The 23,084-nt window shown below is 44.8% G+C and overlaps 1 protein-coding gene across 1 annotated transcript in view; it reads right to left on the bottom strand.

The window, feature by feature from the left end:
- CPED1 (cadherin like and PC-esterase domain containing 1) overlaps window positions 1-23,084 on the bottom strand; it is a 227,849-nt gene that overhangs the window by 155,171 nt on the left and 49,594 nt on the right. Inside the window, exons 5-6 of the mRNA XM_075015052.1 lie at window positions 19,915-19,990; window positions 269-434 (exon numbers count right to left, since the gene is read on the bottom strand). Coding sequence (XP_074871153.1) covers window positions 269-434; window positions 19,915-19,990 — 242 coding nt within the window. The remainder of the gene's footprint in view (window positions 1-268; window positions 435-19,914; window positions 19,991-23,084) is intronic.

The raw sequence follows: 23,084 nt of genomic DNA, 5'->3' as shown, positions 1-23,084 counted from the left end.
GCCCTTCAGGGGTATGAATATACCACCCACCAACTGAACAAAATGAGTTACATCAACCTCTGCACCAGTGCAGACAGCTGCACTACTGCTGTATGTGTAGACAAGTCCTAAGGTACTACAGGTATAATGACCACGTTAAGTACTTGCATAGAGAGAGTGCTGCTGGGTTTCTGATCCTTGCTATATGCCGCTGCACTGCTTCTCACACAAACATACTATGAAATATTACAGATGGCCAGAAATTGATGCTACTAAATCATTATCTTACTGCTCTGTACTATTCGTCCGGTTCCACATGTTCCACAGATGGGCAAAATCTGTCCTTTCATCCCCAGCATGTGACTTGACTGGCTGAGAAGGGCTGCTTGCGATGTTTGACTTTGACAGCACAGCCTGATCCAGGCATCCAGAGACAACAATTGGAAGGTTCAATCCTGAAAAAAGTCCAAGTAAATAAGAAATATAATCAACATACTTTTAAAAGGAGCAGCTGCCTCCTGTTAAATGAAATATAAAACATGCAGTCATCAGATCACTCGGTAAAATGGTAAATTCTTAGTCTCCCGTGCTGTACTGGGATCTGCTTGCAAGACCCTTATGCCCACAAGGGGGCTCCAGGCAGCTGCATGATCCGAGCTTAGTCATGGCCACTGTTCTCACTGTACACCTGCATTGGTTATTCTGTTTGTTCTCAAATGTACTTTGCAACCTTGTTGTGCAGGTGTAAAGGGTTTGAGCTTCATAAGCCATTACCAGTATGTTGATGTTGCACAGGGAGGAACATTTCCACCTCTGTGTAGGCACAGCAGTACTGATAAAAGTAAAATCCAGGAAATTCGTATTTTAGTCACAGTATACGCATGTACTGGTTACTCTGTTCATTCTTAACAGTTGTGCTAACAAAGGGCTCTGTGAATCCCTCATTTCTTAGCATAAAATGTAAGATGTAAGAAGGCCCAATACCATGGGCTTTACACCATCACACAGCCCCAGGTGTTCCTTCTAAAGAACAGGCCAGGAAGTGCTGCTGACGGAGGTCGCATGGCTGGAAGGCCCTTCTGGGAGCACTGGCCACACACTCCCTTAAAGGGTCCTTCCCAAACACCCCCTCCCTGCACATGCTGCTTAGGCCTGCCATGCTGGCACAGCTCTCAGTCACGGACCCAGAGCGCCTCCAGACCCGCAGGCTCACCCTGACTCACCTGCTGGCCACCCTCCCAGCAACAACCATCCTCCACTTACTCTGGTGGCTGGGACTCGGCTGCAGTCTCCAACCCACCATGGCCCCTGCCGCTCCCCTTCTGCCCCCCCAGGTCATCCGGCACACATGGAACTACCCAGTGAGCTCCGGAACTGGGTGGTCCTGGACAAGTGGGACAACACACACTGGCAGCAGAATCTCTGCATGAAGAAGGGCGCCTTCCGGGAACTCTGCAGCCTGCTCACCCTCACAGTGGAGAAATGTGTGGTCATCACTGTTTGGGCGCTCACCACCCCAGAAAGTTACTGCTCTGCCAGGCAGCAGTTTGGAGTGGGCAAGTCCACCATCGGAGCCAGTCTTCCTTGAGGTAAGGCACACTCCAGTCACATGCTGTGCACAGGGAGAAGAGAGGGGGTGGGGGCACTGGGGTAAGGGGGACCATATGGGCTGGGCTCAGAGGTGTGAGAGGGCAGGGCAGAAGAGGAGGGGCAGCCCAGCTTAGGGGACTGTTATGTCCCCACCCATACACAGGCAGCCTCATGGGGGGGCAGTGTGCCCCAAGGTCCCACAGGCAGGAGACCTCGGGTTAAGGCAGGCGCTCCCCTGCTCACACCCACGAGCATGGCCATTACCCATCCCCCACAGGTCATGTGGGCCATCAACCGGGTGCTGCTCCAGAGGCTGGTGCATGTTGGAAACATGGATTCTGCCATCATGGGATTCACCACTTTTAGCTCCCACCAGTGCTTTGGGGCCATTGACAGCATGCACATTGCCATCCATGCCCCAGAACACAGCACTGGCCACTACATGAATTGGAAGGGGTACCATTCCATCATGCTCCAGGTGCTGAGGGACCATTGTCTTCTCCATGAAACTCCCAATAATACAGGCAGCTGGCTGGTGCCTGCCCCAACCGCCTGGCAATGTCCTGGGCCTGCGCACAGGCCTGCCTCAGCTCCTTGACCTTGCATTGGACCTGGTAAATGGTCCAGGCAGGGTTGCCTTGGGTGGCCAGGCTGGTGGCCAGCCAGGCATAGGTGGAGGCATTCCACTGGTGGCTGGTACTGTCCTGGAGGACCTCCTCGTGCCAAAGCCCCAGGAAGGCCCTCCTGTGGCCCACTTGGCCAGCTTGCTCCCTGTGGGTTCCCTGTGGCTCATGGGGTGGCTGACTTGTCAACATCATAGCTCTGATCACTGCAGGAGTGGCTGTGAGGGTGCGGAGCTGTGGGACTTCCCTGCTTGCTGCCTCCACACTCTCAGTTCCCTGCCACAGGGTTTCTGGGTCCCTGCAGCTTTAAAAGCAGCCAGATGCAGGGAACACAGAGCTCTGCTAGCGCTGGCCAGGGTGTTCCCACGTGCCAGCTGGCCAGAGCCACAGAGCACCGCTCTTTCAAAAGAGTGGCCCACAGAGCAACTGCACACACCTTTTTTGAAAGATCCTTTCAGAAGGAGACGCTTTTTCTGATCCGGGAGCAGAAGAGCGCTTCCAAAAGAAGAGCCTCATTCTTTCGAAAGAGCTCACTTTGTGGGTAGATGTTCCATGTGCTCTTTCAAAAGAGCCCCGTCTTTCAACAAATCTTTTGAAAAACTTGGTAGTATAGATACAGCCTGAATGTGTTATTCTGGAATAGTTTCTTTTTGGAATCGTAACTCCAGAATAAGCTATTCTGGAATTACACCTCTGGAGCAGCACCCACTTGATGGCCCACCGAGCTGTAGCATAGACATACCCTTTAGATCCTGAGCTGGATTCTGCTTCACACTCAAACTGCCCAGAGGTTCATAGCAAGAGTTTTGGTTCAGACCTCACCCCTGTATAGCAATATGATAATTGTTTTCTATCAGGTATTCATCCTTATGAAGAATCAGGCATTTTTATACGCAGTGCATCCTAAACAAAATGTCGTGGTGCCCAATGAATAGATTTTGATACTCGAGTTTCCAGTTCTTGAGGAAATTTCAATTTTCCAATTCACTTCAAGCGACATTAGACCACTTAGCAAGAGAGGGAATTTTGGACGACTGACGATGGAATAATCAAAGTTATGCTGCACTCAGAGCAGCAAACACACATCGATAAATCATGTTGCCTTTGGGGTTGATCAGATAGAAGTACAAAAAAAGTGGAATTCTAGAGAAAAGACTTTTTTCTCTTTCTTCTCTGACCTTTTCTGCTTATGAACTTGGTCACCCATTGCTTTAGATAGAGGAATCATGCTAGGTTTTTTAATCTCCAAACCTTCTTCTCAGTAAATCCACTACCATGGCCTGGCAATATAGACTAAAGAATTTTTTAAAATTTCCTTCTGATCATTTGTTTTTCATTTTATGTTGCTTCTTGCATGAATATCCAACCAAAAGGGCTCACAGCAGTGCTCACCTATTGCTATGGAATAAAAGAAAAGGAGCCTGGTAATAAGTAAGCAGACATACTCTAAAATGGAACATCCCTGCTTACAAATATCTATGATTATTATCAGGGCGTCGTTGAACAGAGTACAGACAATGAGATTACAATAGCTGTACTGTTTACGTAATTTTGCTAAATATGATTTGGGAATGAATGCTTCTGGTGATGTTGTCAGGCTGCCCAGAACTATAAGTCACCTTGTTACACACCTGACTTCCAGCAAGAGGGAAATTTGCTTCTGCTTAAGTGGGTATCAGTTCCCTGACACCAGCAGCCTGTTAGCCATCCAAACAATCCCCTCTGGTTGGTGCTAATCCTTACTTTGCCTTGCAAGTTAGAAATAGGTGCTCCCCAGTTTGTGAACCTCTCCGAAGTGTTCAACTGTAGTGTCCCGTGTTTAGTCACTGAAAACTCACAGAAATACCAGGGTCTGCTGTCCTCCAGGGAACAGTACACAACAGCTTGAGTGATTCAACTCAAAATCAGCATCTTGCTTAGCATCACAGCACTGAGATGTATTTATAGTGTCAACAAGTTTATTACTAAAGATTCGAAAAATCCTGAATAAAGATAATGGGGAAAAGGATTACATATAAAACAGAATTATAACATGCTTTCTACAGACTAAACTTACCCTGTCTAGAGCAGCCTTATCTCACCCACAGCCTTCTGTCGCATTTCCAGCCAAGGCTCATTGTGATCCCATTTTCATAAATGTAAAGGAACTCACTGTCCGCTTCCTTCCTATGGGTAGGACAACAGGGTGCTTTCCTTGTACCCCACTTACAGTCCAACACACTTGTGAAATGCATCACCAGCTAAGGCCCCTTTCCTCCTGCTGTACTTCTCTTTCTGTTAAGTCTCACAATTCTTCATCTGCATCTACCTCAGACTGGTAATTGAGATTGAGACAGTGCTCAGTTTATGTTTCAACAGATACATAGATAAACATCTCTGGTCTCGTAGGAAACCAATTTTTCACCTCTGCTGGAGATTAATACCTCAATACAAACTATAAGAACATAGTTCTATTATACATACTTAACTCCTTATACCTTGTACATATATTTTATGCTGACATTCATAAGCATTGTGACACTGGCCCTCCTTTGATGCCTTACATGACATTATTTGGTGTATACCCTGGATAGTCTTGTAACCCCTATGCACCCCCTGCTGGGCCTCTTTGCCAGCTGCCATTAAATGGTTCTTAGACCACACTTGCACCTTAGGGCTTTATCCTGTTTCCTTAAAGTCAATGGCACAATTCCCACTGACTTCTATAGACCTCAGTCTGCAGCTCTGCAAGATATGATTTTTGAAGTTCCATTTTAAATAAACCATTAAAAGCAGTAACTACTGCTAATGCAAATATTCAGTAGCATGCAATTACTTTCAGAACATTAGCTTGGATTCATAACAGTTATATTCATGACTCACATGGCGGGGACTTGAAAAACATTATAATAATAATAAAGTCAAAATTTCAAAGAGAACAAGGAAAGGACCGGAGGGAAAGGATGTTCTCCTTATTAATGTTCCCCAAGCGAAACTGGATAATACTTTTTCTCTTTTAAAATGTGTTTTTAATTGTGTTGCTAAGGCAACACCTAATCTAACCAAGGCACCATATTATCACACAGGGCTCAGTTTTAAAAGAAAAAGAGGATGTTGTTTGTGTCTAAACTTCCACCTTAAATATCAGGGGGCTAATTGTTTCGAGATAAAAGTCAATGAAATCTCTCATATTTTATTAGTATTACCTGATGTAATAATTTATTTACAGTTACTGGAGCAGCCTCATCTAACAAAAATACCACAGGAGTGTTTGAAAATTAGAACTGCTCCAAAATCCTTAGGACTGCTGGGTATATACATTCACTATATGGCCAGTTTACAGTGCTAAAGTGACCCTAGCATAAAAGAAAATCGGGACTTTGGTGTTTCTCGAGCAAAGGAAATTAAATAAACACAGTAAACATGTTGTCCTCACTTTTAAAGTACCCGGGTGTAAAAACAAACAAAAATCAATTTGGCATCATTTATAGAATAAGTTCCTCAAGGCATGGACTATCTCATTCAATATTTATATTGCTTAGAACAAGTCAATGTCCAGCTGTTACCACAGCTCAACTAACTAATAGTTAATGGTAGGAAGCAGTCTCTATTAGCAGATTCCAAAGCATCTTTGACAATCATTTCTAATGCTAACCGTCCTCCTGTTCTTCCAGGGGGATGACAAAAACCATGTTTGTTAGAGATGTATGTTTGATAACCAACTCTGTTTTCAATTAAAATGAATGTGCAGTTTCCTCACTCTTAATAATGCTTGGCATTTACACAGGGTTTTTTTCTCATCCTCAAAAGTACTTTACAAAGTGTAATTAATCAGTTCTTATGAACCGGGAAAATATTGTCAACAATTTGCAATAGGGAATATGAGGCAAGCAGGACAGTTGACTGGATCAAGGGCACAGAGTGAGTCAGTGTCAGAACTATGGTAGGAAGGCAGAAGTTCCCTGCTCTAAGTCTCATGTCTAGCTTAGAAGATAATTTCTCTCTCTTTTGTAGGGACAGATCTTGATGTCAATCATTTATGGCCTATAACTCTCATGAGTCTGAATCCTGCAGACCTAGAAACAAGTGCATAAATTAAAATAATACAAGTTTCCCTCATATACTAGCTAGACAGTGTTTCCATGGGTGATCAATCTCTCCCCTATCCCAAGGGAAAAATCAAAGACTTCAGCCAGCCCTGCTAATCAATGTGCCCATCCAGTTCCGGGAAATGACATAAAGAGAGACACTGGATGTCTGCAGCTCCTCCCTCAACTCCCAATGGGGAGCTGGTTTCTCTGGCTCGCAGCTCTGAAACTCTGTAGTTGAAGATCCAATACATAAGTAAATGCACACTGTCTGCATAGTAAATATATGAAGTAGTATTATATTGGGTAACGCATGTATTCCCAGCCCTCCTCTCTCTGTGCTGAAGTCATACACCTCCCCTCACAGACCTCAGAGGAGACAGACCTCAGACACACAAAAGAGAACTGCTTGCGGAGACAGGACCTACCATAGCCCTAACAGTCTGTCAGTGCCAAGTAGAAAAGGATTAGAGCTCATGTAACTCCTATCATGCCTGAAGTATCAGAAGGGTAGCCATGTTAGTCTGTATCTCCATAAACATTGAGAAGTCCTGTGGCACCTTATGGACTAACCGATCATTTGGAGCATAAGCTTTCGTGGGCAAAGAGCCACTTCGCCAGTTTTGCCCAGGAAAGCTTATGCTCCAAATGATCGCTTAACCTATAAGGCACCCCAGGACTTCTCATTGTTTTTATCAGGCCTGACAAACTCACTTCACCTAGGATATTGGTATTTACCTAGGAACAAAGCTGTATTTATCTATGAACAATCAAATGGAAGCTTGTATCACATTGGTTATCACAAGCCCTCTGAAATGTATGTACAGATATTATGCAAGAAGCTTGCAGGTTGACACTAAAAATATGTTTAAACAATGTAAACTGAGTTGATAACTAAGGTTTTCCCACCCAAAGGAATGTTATTTACCTGTCACTCAGGTAAATTAAGCAGGACAAGCCAAATACAATAGCTCATTTGCACCCAAGGTAAACAGGAAGAACACGTTAACAGGAGAATAAGAAAGCAGTCAGCACCCCTCAGCACAAAGTAGCAGACAAGAAGGATCTTATATGTAGATACTTGTTGACAGCGTGCCCAGGTAGACAGTTCTGTCAACAGTTGCGGGCAGTTCTCTGGCAGGCTGGCAGTTCTCTGTCTACAGAGCAAGTTGTGTGTAGCAGCAATCTGTCGACAGAGGCTGCCATGTAGATGTGGCCTGACTGTTCCCCCTCCTCTGATTGCATCCAGTCCCTGAAAATAACACAGGGACCCTGAAAAGCTTGGAGAAAGAATTGACAATACAGTGTTTGAAAAAAGAGAGTTGTTGAGAGTAGGGTTTTTGGCTTTCCAGCGTACTATAGGGCTTCTATCAGAGAGGTAGCCATGTTAGTCTGTATCTTTAAAAACAGAAAGAAGTCTTGTGGCACCTAAAAGACTAACAGATATTTTGAAACATAAGCTTTCGTGGGCAAAGACCCTCATGCATCTGACAAAGCAGGTCTTTGCCCACGAAAGCTTATGTTCCAAAATATCTGTTAATCTATAAGGTGCCACAGGACTTCTGGGCCGTGTCTACATGTGCCCCAAACTTCGAAATGGCCATGCAAAGTTTACTAATGAAGCACTGAAATGCATATTCAGCGCTTCATTAGCATGCAGGCGGCAGCGGCGCTTCGAAATTGATGCGCCTTGCCGCCACGTGGCGCGTCCAGACGGGGCTCCTTTTCGAAATGGCCCCACCTACTTCGAAGTCCCCTTATTCCCATGAGCTCACGGGAATAAGGGGACTTTGAAGTAGGTGGCGTCCTTTCGAAAAGGAGCCCCGTCTGGACGCGCCACATGGCGGCAAGGCGCATCAATTTCGAAGCGCCGCTGCCGCCTGCATGCTAATGAAGCGCTGAATATGCATTTCAGTGCTTCATTAGTAAACTTCGAAATGGCCATTTGCATGGCCATTTCGAAGTTTGGAGCACGTGTAGACACAGCCCCGGTTGTATATGGCTTCTGTGCACTGTCTGTGTTCTCAAAAGGCCATTCACTGTCTGTCCCCCATCCCGTGATTGCATCCGATATGTGAAAATAACACAGGGACAGTCTGTATTCTCAACTGGCCCTTCACCCACTCCTCCCTGCCTTAAGGGGTACAAAGTTAGAAGAAAGACGACAGAAAAGGCTAGGAAAAAAGATTTTTGTCTTCCCTCTTCACTACATATATATTACCAACACAGGGGATGACAGTGAAATCTCAAACACAGAAACAGGAATCTCAGCTGGCCCTGCACCCAGGGTTCCCTGTGCTTCTTGGGTGGGGTCAAAGCATGAAGAAAGGGGATAGGACAGGTTAGGAAAAAGATTTTATAACTTAAATAGCAAAGATTTCGCAAAAAGCAGCAGCTGTGTGCAATGGCAGCAAGGCCCTCCAGAGGCAGCAAGCCCCCCCGGGTCCTAGCTGGGGCATGGGGTGGGGGGGGTTCAGTGGGGGGCCAACTGAAGTAGTCCCCCCAAATATGTTAGCCACCAGGGGAGACTTCCCCCCTTGCAGCATCAAGCCCTTGAATATTTAGCTGCCAGGGGAGAAACCCCACCAGCAGAAAGGCCACAAATACATTTTTGGTGGGGGGCCAGATGAAGTACTCCCCCCTGTGGCCAAAAGGCCCCAACTGTATATTTAGGGCGGGGGCCAGTTGAAGTAGCCCCCTGCCATATCTTAGCTGCCAAGGGAGATTTTCCCTCAGCAGCTGCAAGCCCTTCACCATGTGCAAGCTGCCTGGCAGCGTGGTGAGCACTGAAAAACAGGTATGTCCTTTTATTGGCTTAGGAGCAAGCCACGTGATGTGATTGGACACGGGAAAGTTCCAGACTGCGTGGCACCTCTGGGAAAGGAAAGGGAAGGGAAGGGAAGGAAGTGGAGGGTGGGAGGTCTGGACCAAACGTAAATGGCTGAAAAGAGGTTTCTCGGCCTCTTGTACAGCATGACCCTCACCCACAATCTAGCTGCCAAGTGGTGTGGGAGTTGGGGGAGGGGGGGAACAGGGGCTGGCTCCAGACAGCACAGAAAAAAAAAACCCCAGATAGCAGAGGTAGACATCGCCCCATGAAATCCCTGTTGGGGATAATTTCATTGGGTAGATGCACTCACAGCGAGGATAGCAAAGAAAGAAGTTTCTCAGCCTCTCACACAAGCATGACCCTACAGCCACGGGCTTCCTGGTGCTGAACTCTAACTCACGAGCTCCCTGTAACCTCATTCCTGCAACCTCATTCCTGCACAGTGGAGAGCAGCAGAGATGGAAGCAGACAGAATAGTGCACTGTGGGCCACATGCAGGACACCTCTGGAGGCTAATGAATTCGACTTAAAGACATGGCACTTCCACGCTACCCTTCATTTGGACTTTTAGACTTGCACTGAACACTACACCCACTTGGTTCGGCAACATTTTGATATCAAGATTAAATCAATTTTAGTGCTCCCTAAATAGAGCTAATGGAATTTACAGTGAAGACAGTCACTTGGTACAATCAAGTTAATTGCCTTAAATTCTAATTTATCTTATAGTGTAGACACAGCCTTAGTCAAATGTTTAAGCCTGTTAAAAGTTACAAACGGTGTCTCAGAAGTGTGCTACGCGTTTCTTTTGTTGGAAACCATCACTGTTTCCATTATTCTTATTCAATATTCACTTGAATCTGCGAATCTCTGTCCTTTATTAAGGAATGCATTCTCCTTTTATCGTGTAGACATCTCACTGTTGTGATACTGAGCAGAGGGTGCCTCTTTGGTTGAATCAGATACGATCGTGAGTACAGTCTTGTTGAAGGCAGAGAAATTGGCAATTACTTGACTGACAAGTGACAGGAGATGGATGTGGCAGATGGATGCTTCTGGGAAGTTCAGGAACCAAGTGTTAACCTGCAAGGCAAAGTAAGGGCTGGCAGAGTTCTGAGAAGTTTGTCTGGTGGGCTAACCTACTGGAGGACAATGAGCTCTCACCCTATTCATCACCAGCAAATATCTCTCTGATTGTGGCAAGTATGTAACATGGTGCCCTAAATTTCTGGATGACCTGAGAATATGTCAGATTAGCTGCTCCAATTTCCACATAATCTGGCCCATCAAATCTGGAATTTGGCCCATCAAACATGGAATCCATTAATATAACCCCAGATACAACTGAGTCCATTAATACCAATGTAATTGACTTGGTGATGGTGACATTTCAAAAATGTACCTGTGACTATGCTTTTCCCCCATCGTTTGCTTGTCCTAATAGTTCAGAGTTCATAAATCCATGGAGAGACTCAAACACAAATAATGAAGAGAACTGCTGAGTTAAGGAATATGAACAACAGGAGAGCTAATAAGAATCTGCTCTAGTATGCAAAATTGGTTTTCAATTTATTAAGACTCTAAGCACACCTGGGGCACTGGGTGCACCTGCGGCATTATTTACATAGCTGTTGGCATGAACAGTACACAGTGTGATGCACATATCACAGAGCTGTGGATGTATATCTGATGATCTTGCCTAATACAGGTAAAAATAAATAAAGTTCACAATGACCTCTCTCAGGACATATGCAAGTTTAAATAACTGGCTGTAAGAGACCTACATATTCAACTATGAATTAGCACCAGACAACAAACTTAAAAATACTAACCACAGGAGGCATATATGAGGCACTGTACAAACTACCTAATTGAGTCCTTACCCTGATTTTTCAATTTTTATCCTTAGATTGTGGGACAAAGCTTATGTTTTGTATTGTATTTCTTTTTTTCTTTTCCTTTTTTTTTTTTACTGCGAACAATGCATAATAATCTACAGCTGACAGATTTGAAACAAAGAATAAAGAATACTTAAGGCTTTTACCACTGCAAGACTGAGTCTGTCTGGTTTATAAGCTGTCCGTCAACTGTCAGATTTCCTAGAAACATTTCAAGACCCATTGAATCACCTCAGGAGCTCCTGATTGTTTAATGAAACACACAGCAAGGGGAGCGAGAATGAAACTGAGGTGAAGATGCTGCACTTTTTTCTGGCCACTTCATCTTGTAAAGAGTTTGGTTTTTGCTTTTGTTTTCCAACAAAGGAAACTGTAAACTCAGCACATCAAACAAGGCAGAGCGTTCGTGTCTGATTGCGTTCTGTGGACATGAAGGAGACTCCTATAGAACAAGAAGGGACTTCAGCCCCATAAGTCCCCCATTATTAGCAGAGTCATTGGAGACCAAAGTCATCTGTATGGGAACCCTGTGTGCTGCTTCCTGGTCCCTCTTCACCTGCCTCCATGGTACTTTAGGTGTAGCAGCATCTATATGCAGAACACAAAGAGGGAGAACAAACTAATAGTCTCAAGTATCGGAGGGGTAGCCGTGTTAGTCTGGATCTGTAACAGCAATGAAGGGTCCTGTGGCACCTTATAGACTAACAGAAAAGTTTTGAGCATGAGCTTTCGTGAGCACAGACTCACTTCATCAGATGCTGGTCTTGGAAATCTGCAGGGCCAGGTATAAATAAGCCAGAGCAAGGCTGGGGATAACAAAGTTAGCTCAGTCAGCAAGGGTGAGGCTTACTACCAGCAGTTGATCTGGAGGTGTGAACACCAAGGGAGGGGACGCGCTTCTGTATTTAGCCAGCCATTCGCAGTCTTTGTTTAAGCCAGAGCTGAGGGCGTCGAATTTGCAGGTGAATTGTAGCTCAGAAATTTCTGTTTGGAGTCTGGTCCTGAAATTTCTTTGCTGTAGGATAGCTACTTTAAAGTCTGCTACTTAAAAGATATACATCGGACAAACTGGACAGTCTCTACGTAAAAGAATAAACGCACACAAATCAGACATCAGAAATGGCAATATACAAAAACCCGTAGGAGAGCACTTCAATCTCCCAGGCCACATAGTAGCAGACTTAAAAGTAGCTATCCTACAGCAAAGAAATTTCAGGACCAGACTCCAAACAGAAATTTCTGAGCTACAATTCATCTGCAAATTCGACGCCCTCAGCTCAGGCTTAAACAAAGACTGTGAATGGCTGGCTAAATACAGAAGCAGCTTCCCCTCCCTTGGTGTTCACACCTCCAGATCAACTGCTGGTAGTAAGCCTCACCCTTGCTGACTGAGCTAACCTTGTTATCCCCACCCTTGCTCTGGCTTATTTATACCTGGCCCTGCAGATTTCCAAGACCAGCATCTGATGAAGTGAGTCTGTGCTCACGAAAGCTCATGCTCAAAACTTTTCTGTTAGTCTATAAGGTGCCACAGGACCCTTTGTTGCTGTAATAGTCTCAAGTATCGGAGGGGTAGCCATGTTAGTCTGGATCTGTAACAGCAACAAAGGGTCCTGTGGCACCTTATAGACTAACAGAAAAGTTTTGAGCATGAGCTTTCGTGAGCACTCTCACTTCGAGACTTCCAAGACCAGCATCTGATGAAGTGAGTCTGTGCTCACAAAAGCTCATGCTCAAAACTTTTCTGTTAGTCTATAAGGTGCCACAGGACCCTTTGTTGCTGTTAATAGTCTCAAGTGAGCGGTTTGCATCCATACAGCAATTTCTGGAGCAAACTAATGATAGGCCTCCTCTGCTTGACTTTCAGCAGGTGCTCCTCATGGTGGTCCCATAAATGTTGGGAGAACTTTATGCTCTAACCTGTGCTTGCAGTCGTTTTGCATATGAGGTCCATTTAATTGTTGGTGGAGACTTCCCGTGCCTCCTTTAAGAAGGTCAGGGAGCCAACAGCTTTAAAGGAAGCTCATGATTGGCCTTTATTCAAACTCCCATCTTTTGACACCACCAAGCTGTATCTCAGCTTCGAGTTCTGGTTAAGCCTATCGAAAAGGTTGTGTATGACAGTTGTCAGAGTATTTGTATGCCAGCAACTTCCCTGACCCTGTCAGTCAGGGTTCCAGCCACAAGTAGCACTGGCTGATGATCTTCTCCTGGTGACTGATGAAGATCAGGTGCCCAGACTGATTAGCTCCCTTCAGCTATCTTTGATACCATGCACAATGAGATGTTAATGCAACTACAGTGCCCATCAAAAATGGATGCGACTCCTCTGTGGTTTCATTCCTGCCATGCAAAGTTCCCAGAGGTCAGTGTCAGATAATTGCTTTCCTATCTGAAAGAAATGTGGGATATTACAAGACTTTCTGCTGTCCTCCCTCTTACTCTGTGAGCACGTGAGCTTGTTAGGAGAGTAGGTGAGGACATATGGACTGAAAGGCTCTCAGTATGCAGAGGATACTCAGTTGACTGGAATATCTGTATTCCATTCAGCCGAGAGAGCATAGTCACATGCTTTAGGCAACATCTTAGAAAAATTACGGCATGAGTAAGTGTGAATTATCAGAACTTCAGTCTGGACATAGCACTGAAATGATGATGTGGTACGTACTGGAAAACAACCTTGAGGGGCAAGGTTATTCTCTGGGTTTGTACCAGGGCAGCACAGCTACATTTAGGTGCAAAAATTTAAGAAGCAGTGGTCATTACAAGCCCTGTTAAAGGGTCCATTCTGTTCAGATGGCTTCCACCAAGCAGTTCACCTATCTGATGGAGAGGACAACTCTTCTGAAGCAACGATGATTTTCTATGGTCCTACCAAGGGTGGTTGAAGAAGAACAGAAAATCTGCAATTAAGGATGAAATATAGCATGTGACTTGAATCATCCAATGAGAAACTAAGGAGACACTGAATATGCAAAACAGTGTTAAAAGTCATGTGGTAAATCTTGGCCCTAATGAAGTCAATAGAAGAACTCCAGTTGACTTCAGAAGGGTTAGTTAGTATTTCACCCCTGATGTTAGACAGGCTTTGTCTCTATTTTGACATGCTTTTAGCTTTTTCTGTGACTTAGGCCAAGAGAAAAAATATATGTTCACTAGCAAACTGACCAGCATTGCTTGGGTATTTAAATGAAGTAAGCTTTTTTTTTTTTTTTTTTTACACCAGTCCTCCCCCCACACTCCTGCTGGGCTGGGAAAAAAGCCAGAGCCTTGGTCCCAGCTTTTTTCCTGGGCCCCACCCAAGCAGGAGGGGGGGTGGGGATGCAGAGCTGGCACCACACCCTTTTTCGCAGACCCTGACTCAGTGGTAGCGGGTGGACCAGCCTGGAGCTGGGGCCAGGTCCATGATTTTTTTCCCAGCACTGGCACACCAGCAGTATGGGGTCTGGGGACTTGGACCACAGAAAACAGCTGCAGCCCCAGCACAGTGGCAGTGGGTGGCGGGGGGCATTTGCCTCTGGCCCAGAGAGAGCAGCCAGGGGTCCTGGCCTGGCCTGGCAATTTTTCCAGCCCTAGCATAAGCTGATAGGAGCCAGGGCTGGAATTTGTAATCGCAGCATCTTGGCAGGGGGAAGGGCAGTAATTTGGTGGTGGAGTTGCAGGAGACAGTGGGGGTCCCCTTGCATGGCACTGTGGCCAAGTGCTGTTGGGGTAGAGGGGCAGTTACCTCTCCTCGCAGGGTGGAGAGCCCTGTGTCCACATGGCCACTGTTTTTCTGCTGCAAGTGCTCCCCATTAGTCACTCTGCAGTATGGCTGTTCCCTGCACTTACTGCCCCCCCCCAGGGGTGAGTCTGAAGTATGTCATCCCTCCTGTTGGTGCCCCTCCCTTTCCATGTTCATAGAATCATAGAATCAAAGTGCTGGAAGGGACCTCAGGAAGTCATCTAGTCCAGCCCCTGCTTCAAGCAAGATCAACCCCCCACTAAGTCATCCCAGCCAGGACCTTGTCAAGCCGGGACTTAAAAATGTTGAGGGATGGAAAATCCACCACCGCTCTAGGCAACGCATTCCAGTGCTTCACCACCTTCCTGGTGAAGCAGTTTTTCCTAATATCTAACAAGCCCAAATGCTTCAGCCTATCCTCAAAGGTCTTGAGCTCCAGACCCTTAATCATTTTTGTTGCCCTCCACTGAACCTGCTCTAGCACATCCACATCCTTTTTATACTGGGGGACACAAAATTCCAGATGTGGCCTCACCAGTGCCAAATGGAGGGGAACAACTACTTCTCTAGATCTGCTCAAAATGCTCCTCCTAATGCACCCTAGTATGCCGTTAGCCTTCTTAGCTACAAGGGCACTCTGTTTACTCACGTCCAGCCGTTCATCCACCGTAACCCCTAGGTCCCTTTCCTTCATACTGCTGCTGAGCCAGTTGGTTCCCAGCCTATAACAATGCTTGGTATTCTTCTATCCCAAGTGCAGGACTCTACACTTCTCCTTGTTCAACAGTATCAGATTTCTTTAGGCCCAGTCCTCCAATTTATCGAGGTCACTCTGGATTCTCTCTCTACCCTCCAACGTATCTACCTCTCCCCCTAGTTTTGTGTCATCCACAAACTTGCTGAGAGTGTTCTGGGAAATCCTGGGATTTCAGGCATTTCCCACTTTCCAGGCACAATCAAACCCTGATCTTAGTTTAAACTAGGGTAAGGGGAAGCAGCATACTAAATTTTGTGCTTGTAGTTCCTACAGCTTAATTGGAATTCTTTAACAAAGTTTAATACTGACAGACAGACTCTATATAGTAGATTTTAATTAAAGGCTTGATTCTAATTTTCAAAACCGACTAGATGTGGACTCCAATGTGATCTTCAAAAAGTGTACAGCTCCAATCCCCTGTGAAAATTTGCCTTCCTTAAAGTATCTCAAGTTGAGCTCCCCAAAACCTGAGACACTACTTCTCACGATGAAAATGTAGGAAATCATTATCTAAAATGTAACTAAAATAAAATCCAATTTGCAGTCAACCAGATCTAGACAGAAAAGAATTTAATTCATGGGTTAAAATCAACTGAACCCCTTTCTAAGTCATATTTGTGAACTTTCAGAATGAGAAATACAGACATGGCTGTCCACTACCTTAGTTTTTTTCAAAACAAACTACTCTGTTTTATTTTCCTCCTAAAAGCTATCAGCAAATTAGTACATTTTAGAGACTGCCACATTTGTTGGTTTCAAATTCTCTTTTGAGTGACACGCAGAAAATTGAGTCTAAGTTCAAACTTATGCTTCTTTTTCTGGTAACACACTTATGGCTATAATGAAAAAGAGAGATTGGCTGGCTTGGCATTTTCCAACACAACTTGCTCTGCGGTTAGGATTTTGTGAGCCATGCTACGCATTCAAATCAATATTTACAGACCAGTTATTAAACTCTGGAAACGATGAGTTATAATGAAACATTTGGCACAATGTTAAGAGCCACTTGCATAATGAGGCCCTAATAACCCCGTAGAATATGGTATGGTACATAAGCAAAGACCAAGTAGTTAAGATCATTTATCTTTCTAATGTTGTCTTTCAAAACACATCACATTTATTTGTTATTACTAGGGAAGTGCCTCAATGTCCCAACTGAGATCAGTGCTAGGCACTGTACAGATACATAATAAGAGAAAATCCCTGCCCCGGAGAGTTTATAATCTAAATAGAATAAAAATAGAAACATAATAGATCAGGTTTAGCATTCCTGAGTCTCAGAGGAGCTTCACCACACACCCCCACACCACCGCAAAGCCCTCTTGCACAGAGACATTTGTAAAGGCCCTTTGGCAAACCAAAGCAAATCTATTTTTGAAAATGCACACTCCCATCACTAACATTTAGATTATTAGACTGGAAAGAATGTTTAATCTATAATTTAAAATGCCCAAGGATGGATTTGTGGCGGATCTTTGGATCCAGGCCCAGTAATTAGAGGGGACCTAACACACATACTGTCACAGCAGCTGGTGGTGAGTCAGAACAGAGCCGCGCTCTGCAGCCTGCCTCACAGATGTCTGCTGCTAACCAATCACCTACCGCTACAACTGTGGCCCAAAGGATAGCAGGAGGAGGAGAGGAACGCCACCTTGCTCTCCAACCTCAGTCACTCTTGCCAGTTGGCGCCACATCACAGGGCAAAGGGACAGGAGGGAAAAGCAACAGTTAGCTCCCCAGAAGTAATTTTTGCTGGCCACGTGCCTGCCACAACAATGGAATTGGGAGAGAAGGTAGCATTGGAGGATGACAAAGGGCTTCAGGACTGCCATGCAGCCTACTCCACCCTTTGATCATGTCATTATGTCACAGTTTGGCCACTGAGTCACCAAAGGGCCAGAGGAAGTTGGACGAGTGGTGGCAGCTAAATAGTGTTCAGAGAGCGTGCCATGTGGCTGAATGTGTACCCCACGTCTGCTGCCTGGGGCAGAGGAAGGAAGTGTACAGTATCTCACAGTCAGTTCAACAGGACCCAGCACAGAGCACCATACGCAAGCCTGCAAGTGGCAGAGATATCATTTAAACACTACTGCTGGCTCAGCTGAGAGAACAGATGGGAGCAGCACAGGCTGGACCCTGGGGAAGAATGTGGCATGTGTCTGCAGACAGCACAATGGCAGCCGAGCACGCTTCGGAAGTGCCAGTTTGGAAATGCATGCCGCCTGTGTAGCCAGGGGCCTTTCTAAACGAACCCCCCGATTACAAAAACTCCTTCCCAAGATGGGAATATTCATAGCGTCGCCTCATTAGCATCTGTCGAAGTGCCTCATTAACATACCCCCTCCGAAAGGAGGGGGTAGTGCGGCCACAGCTTGCTTAAACAGCTCCTATTTCGAAATACCTAATTCAAAATAGGTGCTATTCCTCATAGGATGAGGGTTACAGAATTCAAAATGATCCAACCACTATTTCAAAATTATTTTGAAATAGCTGATATTTCAAAATAACTTTGCTGTGTAGACCGACCCACAGGTTCCACACAATGGACAGTGCATCACTTAAGACAATAGTTATGCTCGAAGCATGGGGCATGCTAAGAAGGAAGAGATCGAAAAAAAGATGGGAAATGTAAAGGGAATGGGGAACAAGGACATGAGCAAAGCCTCTGTGGCATCCGAACTGGGGAGGGGAACACAAGTTAAAGGCTCTATGGCACCAGAGTTGGGGACAGATCCAAAGAAAACAGGCTATGCTGTCACTTAGAGCTCTGGAACTAGCCCCAATAAACATCACACTGCCTACACTTCCAACTTCTGGTCCTCTGTTTTCCTCATGCATGGTAAGAGCCAGGGGAAGGGATGAAGGGAAAGCCTTCAAACAGTACATATCAGGGATTAGCAACTTGCCACTCCAGAGTCCCTTGCTTGCTACTAAAAGTCCGGAGGCAGGACTCTCAGAAAGGCTGCCCATCTGCTGTGGCACCATGCCACTCCTGGAAGCTGCATATCTCTGTACGTACCTGGCGAGAAGGAGAAGACAATTCTGTGCACAGCCGCCACCCTCAGAACAATTTTCAATGGCTGGGTGGTAACTGCAGGCATGGGTAGAGCACAAAGACCTGCTGACTCCCTCCTCCAAAAGGCATGCAGAGTCATGCCAGCAGTTGGCCACTTCCACGAGCAGTGCTCGGCCATGGAGGCAGGCAGTCTGCCTGAGAGCCCTGCTGCACCAGCAGCCAGGAGCCACTGGTGGCAAGTGCCTCCTGGTCAGAGCCTGCACCTCACACCCATTCCTTTCATCCCATATCCCTGGCCTACTCTCCATCAGACTCTCCATCTGCACCCAAACTCCCTGCCAGACCCTGAACCCACATCTGCACCCCAATCTTCTGCACCAGCCTGGACTGCCTATCTTTGCACCAAACGAACATTAAACACATTTTAACACAAAGATAAGCAATTCATTACATGTGACAGGGAAATGGGTCACTGTATAATGTCTTAGTGATGACAAAACATAAAGTCACACTGTATTATTAAAGAATAACCAAAGGGGAAATAACTAATAGACACCATTTATTCAATCACACATTTTGTTTATTTAGTCAGAATTTGCCTGTCATCTACAGTATACCTGCTATTTCTGTGTATGTGTAAGTAGTAGCAACCCTCCCTCAAGACCTTTCTAATGAGCACAGTCCCTTAATGTTCTCTCCAGATGGCATTGGTGCCTGGCTGTTCATATTCCTGGACAGCCATTCAGCCTCAGCCTTGGCAGCAATGGGTCTAGGAAATATTGAGTTATATGGTAATGGTGTATATCTAGAATAGTGCCAGTGACTGGTGTAAATAAGATCAGAACGTGTATCCAGAGGATTTAACTAGGGATTAACATGGAGCATAGAGGTTTGTGCTGGTTCCCTATTCTCTCTACTCTAGGCTGAATTTCGCCCATAGAAAATTAGAATTCTCTCTAAGCTAGACTATAACTTTTAAACTTTTCTGGTTGATGTACAAAGACTTTTTTTTTTAATCAGTAAACTTTGCTGGGCTGGAAACCAAGCTCCAACTCCTACTCCTCTGGGCCACAGTACTTTTGTGAAGCTGAATAAATATAATTCATTGAACCAAGGGCTCTGAAGGATAAATACCAATACATGGAGTAACACAATATAGTCTGACGTATAGGATATTTATATCCTAAAATATATTGATTTTGTCAGTTTCCAATGGCTAAATGATGAAGTGGCTTTAGTTGAAAGGATCCTTTGTTACTACTTTCAAGACATATTTGAAAAGGACTGTCACCATTATCCTGTTTTGTTTTTAAATGCTGTTAAATAAAGAATATACAAGTATGAAGCCTCACATTCGGACACACGGTATCAGCCTAACTGCTAAGCAGGTCAAAGGTTCATCAACATTTAGGCAAGCACGAGAGGATTACCTGGGAATGCTCTAATCATCTTGCATAGCCCTTCTTTTCTGCACAGCAGGTGCTGGATCTCTGGCAATATATTTACCTAAAAATAACACAGAGAAACTCGAGTGACTTCGCCAGTAGATGCACTGTCTTTTATGAGCCCTGAGTGTTTTCAGTGTAATTTGTCAAGGGCACTTCATGTGTGGAACTCCTATTGATGTCAGCATTGATTTATGACCCTTTGCTGCCCCCTGTGACCTTTCAAATAGAATTCTGAGGTGGAAGCTCCTCCTACAGAGTCCCCGCAAGGAAACATTTAAGACAGTTTTTCCTCTTCATGGGTACTGTGATTCCATCACCAGGGCAGTTTCCTCCTCCAAAGCTGCTTGCTCCTTTACGTGTCCATCAATCACCCTCATTCACAGTGCAGAAAGAGCACATAGAGGAGAATGATGGTCCAATGGTTAGGATGTTAGCCTGGGATGTGGAAGATCAATGCTTAAGATCCTGCTCTGTCCCTCCAGTGCCAGATGAGAGAATTTTCTGGACAACGGAAGGTCAATATTTTCTAGCACATTACCAGCACTTCCTGGATTCTTAGAAGACATTTATGGGTAAATTACAGTTAAATTACATCACAGAACACAGAGAGCCAGGACTGGTGGCTGTAAACAAACTTTATGGGACCACAAGAAACTTGGCCACACCCATGATAAGTGGTCTCCCAGCTAACCAAAATCACGATGGATTATGGAGTTTGCTGGATTAGGGAGGTTCTGGATTAGGGAGGTTCTGGATTAGGCTGACAGAGTTCTGGATTAGGGAGGTTCAACCTGTGGTAATAAAGTATCATACAAGAGCATATTCCATGGCGTGATCATTCCATCACTAAGCAATACATGGCAGGTGGCACTCTGATGCTAAGCCTGTCTCTCTGAGGAACATTGCCATATTCATAGTATTGGATTCCATGTGATTTTACATGGCTAATGATTTATCATTGACAATGCAATGACTTTATTGCAGGTTGGCCCATAACGGTTCCCTGATGTCTCTAATATTCCAATCAGTATTGCTACCACTAGCAGGACAGCGACTTTGAATAAAGCCAGTTAAAGTTCAAATGAATGATAGTGGGTACCCTTCCCATTCAATTGTCAGGACAGTTTTTAAAGAGAAATGCTGCCCTGGGAAGAAGGCAGCTGACCGTTGCTGGCACTTGGCTTTTCTCCAGGGCTGTATTTACACTAGCAAGTTCTTTTGGAAAATTCAGCAGCACGTCCACATACGAAACGTGCTGTTTTGATCTAACAGCAAAAGATCATGGCTATTCTTCTGGAAGCCGTCTTCCGCTCCCAGATGAGGACGAGCACTTCCTTTCAAAAGCTTCTTTCAAAAGAAAGCACATGTAGACACTCGGCAGACCCTTTTTTAGAAAGAGCAGTCCTCACGGCGCAGGATTGTTCGATCCCTGGCCCATTCTTTTGAAAGGACGGTGGGGTGTGGATGCTCTCTATCAAGCAGATTGATCTTTCAATCCGCTTTTTTGTGTGTGAACGCACTCTTTCAAAAGTTTTTTCGGAAGAAATCTTCCAGAAGATCGTTTTTCAAAAGATCGCTGTAGTGTAGACACAGCCTAGGTGTGCCAGAGAGCACTATACTCTGAGAACATGTGCTGCAGCAGAACAGAAGCTCAGTGCTTTCGAACACCAGGTCAACACATTAATTGCCTAAATACCAATTTAGCAACCTATCTGTGGCACTCAGGTTTGAAAAGTTTGTTTATATAACCATGTGCATCATTCCCATTAATACAAGCCACTTAGCGCTGTTGTCCTGGGGCATGGGAGGGGGCTCTTATCCCACAAGCTGTTCAGAATACACCAAGAGGCTGTTTCCCCTCATCATCAGCTGGCACAGAGTCATTGGGTAGACTGAGCACAATATTCCTGCCTCACTGTCATAGGTTGGAGCTGGACGAGCAATAGGCCTCTCCTGGTCATTATTTTTATACTTTACTTTTGATTATATTTTGATTATATTTTTAATATCTGGCAAATTTAGGTGTTCTTTGTACATATCTATTGCAGAGCTAAATAAATACTGGATGCCAAACTGTTCCATCTGCTGTATAGACATAAAAGAAGATACAGGTCCCCCTTCAAGGAATTAAGTCAAAAGACTTGAGACCAGATTTTTAATGGTATTCAGGCACCTACAGAAACATACAGGCACCTAATGGGATTTTCATAAGCATCCAGGTGCATAACTCTCATGGCAAACTCCTACAAAGCAGAAGTTGCTGGGAGTTAGATACCTTGGTGCACTTACCAGCATCTATAGACATGTAAATACTTTTAAAAATCTGGCCTTGGTCCTCAGATTAGGTCCACTCCCAGGTGTAAAATAACACATGAGCATAAGCCTTTTCAGGATCAATATCCCAATTAGATAATCCATACACTACATATGTACTGGCATGACATGACAGATGATGAACTAGTCTTGACACTGTGAGGATACTTATATATTCCAAGGCAAGATGGGACCACTGTGATGATCTAGTCTGACCTCGTGTGTAACACAGGCCCTAGAAACATCCCAAAATAATTCATAAAACATCCACTTGAAAAACCCATCCAGCCCTGAGTTGATCATCACTAATAAGCTTTGTGGAAGAAATCCAACTCTCCAAAAGATCCTTTTGTTGTTGTGCACCCTTGGCTTTGAGAATGCAATTTTGTGTCTGCAATTGTCATTTGTTCAAAAGTTTTGAAATTATGAGTCAAAATAAGCCTGCATTTTTGTTCCCACAATTTTGCAGGTGCACTTAACTGTGTGCAATTTAAGTCACTTACAAGTTTTTTTGCACCTGAAATTAGATATTTAAACAGGGACCTTGACTAAGCAACCTAAGTTGTGTTTGAAATATGCAAAATTCATGTGGAAAAAGTGAGCGTCAAGTATGCACATCCTTAGAAAGCTAGCTAATATTGGCACGGATGCCACAACTGACAGGATACTTATAGACTGCTGTGCTCGTGCAAGTCCAAAAGGACTCCAGCACAGGCTCCAGACGCGCACAACAGTCCATCCATATGCTGTCAGTTTCAGAACTACGATCTTCTATTGGAGAGATGCTTGCACTATGTTTGTAAAATGACAGTGTATGTTATATGTGTATCACATGTATG

Source organism: Carettochelys insculpta, chromosome 1, assembly GCF_033958435.1.
Source record: "Carettochelys insculpta isolate YL-2023 chromosome 1, ASM3395843v1, whole genome shotgun sequence".
NCBI classification, from domain to species: Eukaryota; Metazoa; Chordata; order Testudines; family Carettochelyidae; genus Carettochelys; species Carettochelys insculpta.
The sequence above is the reverse complement of the archived record's forward strand: the minus strand, read 5'-3'. Positions and strand labels throughout refer to the sequence as shown.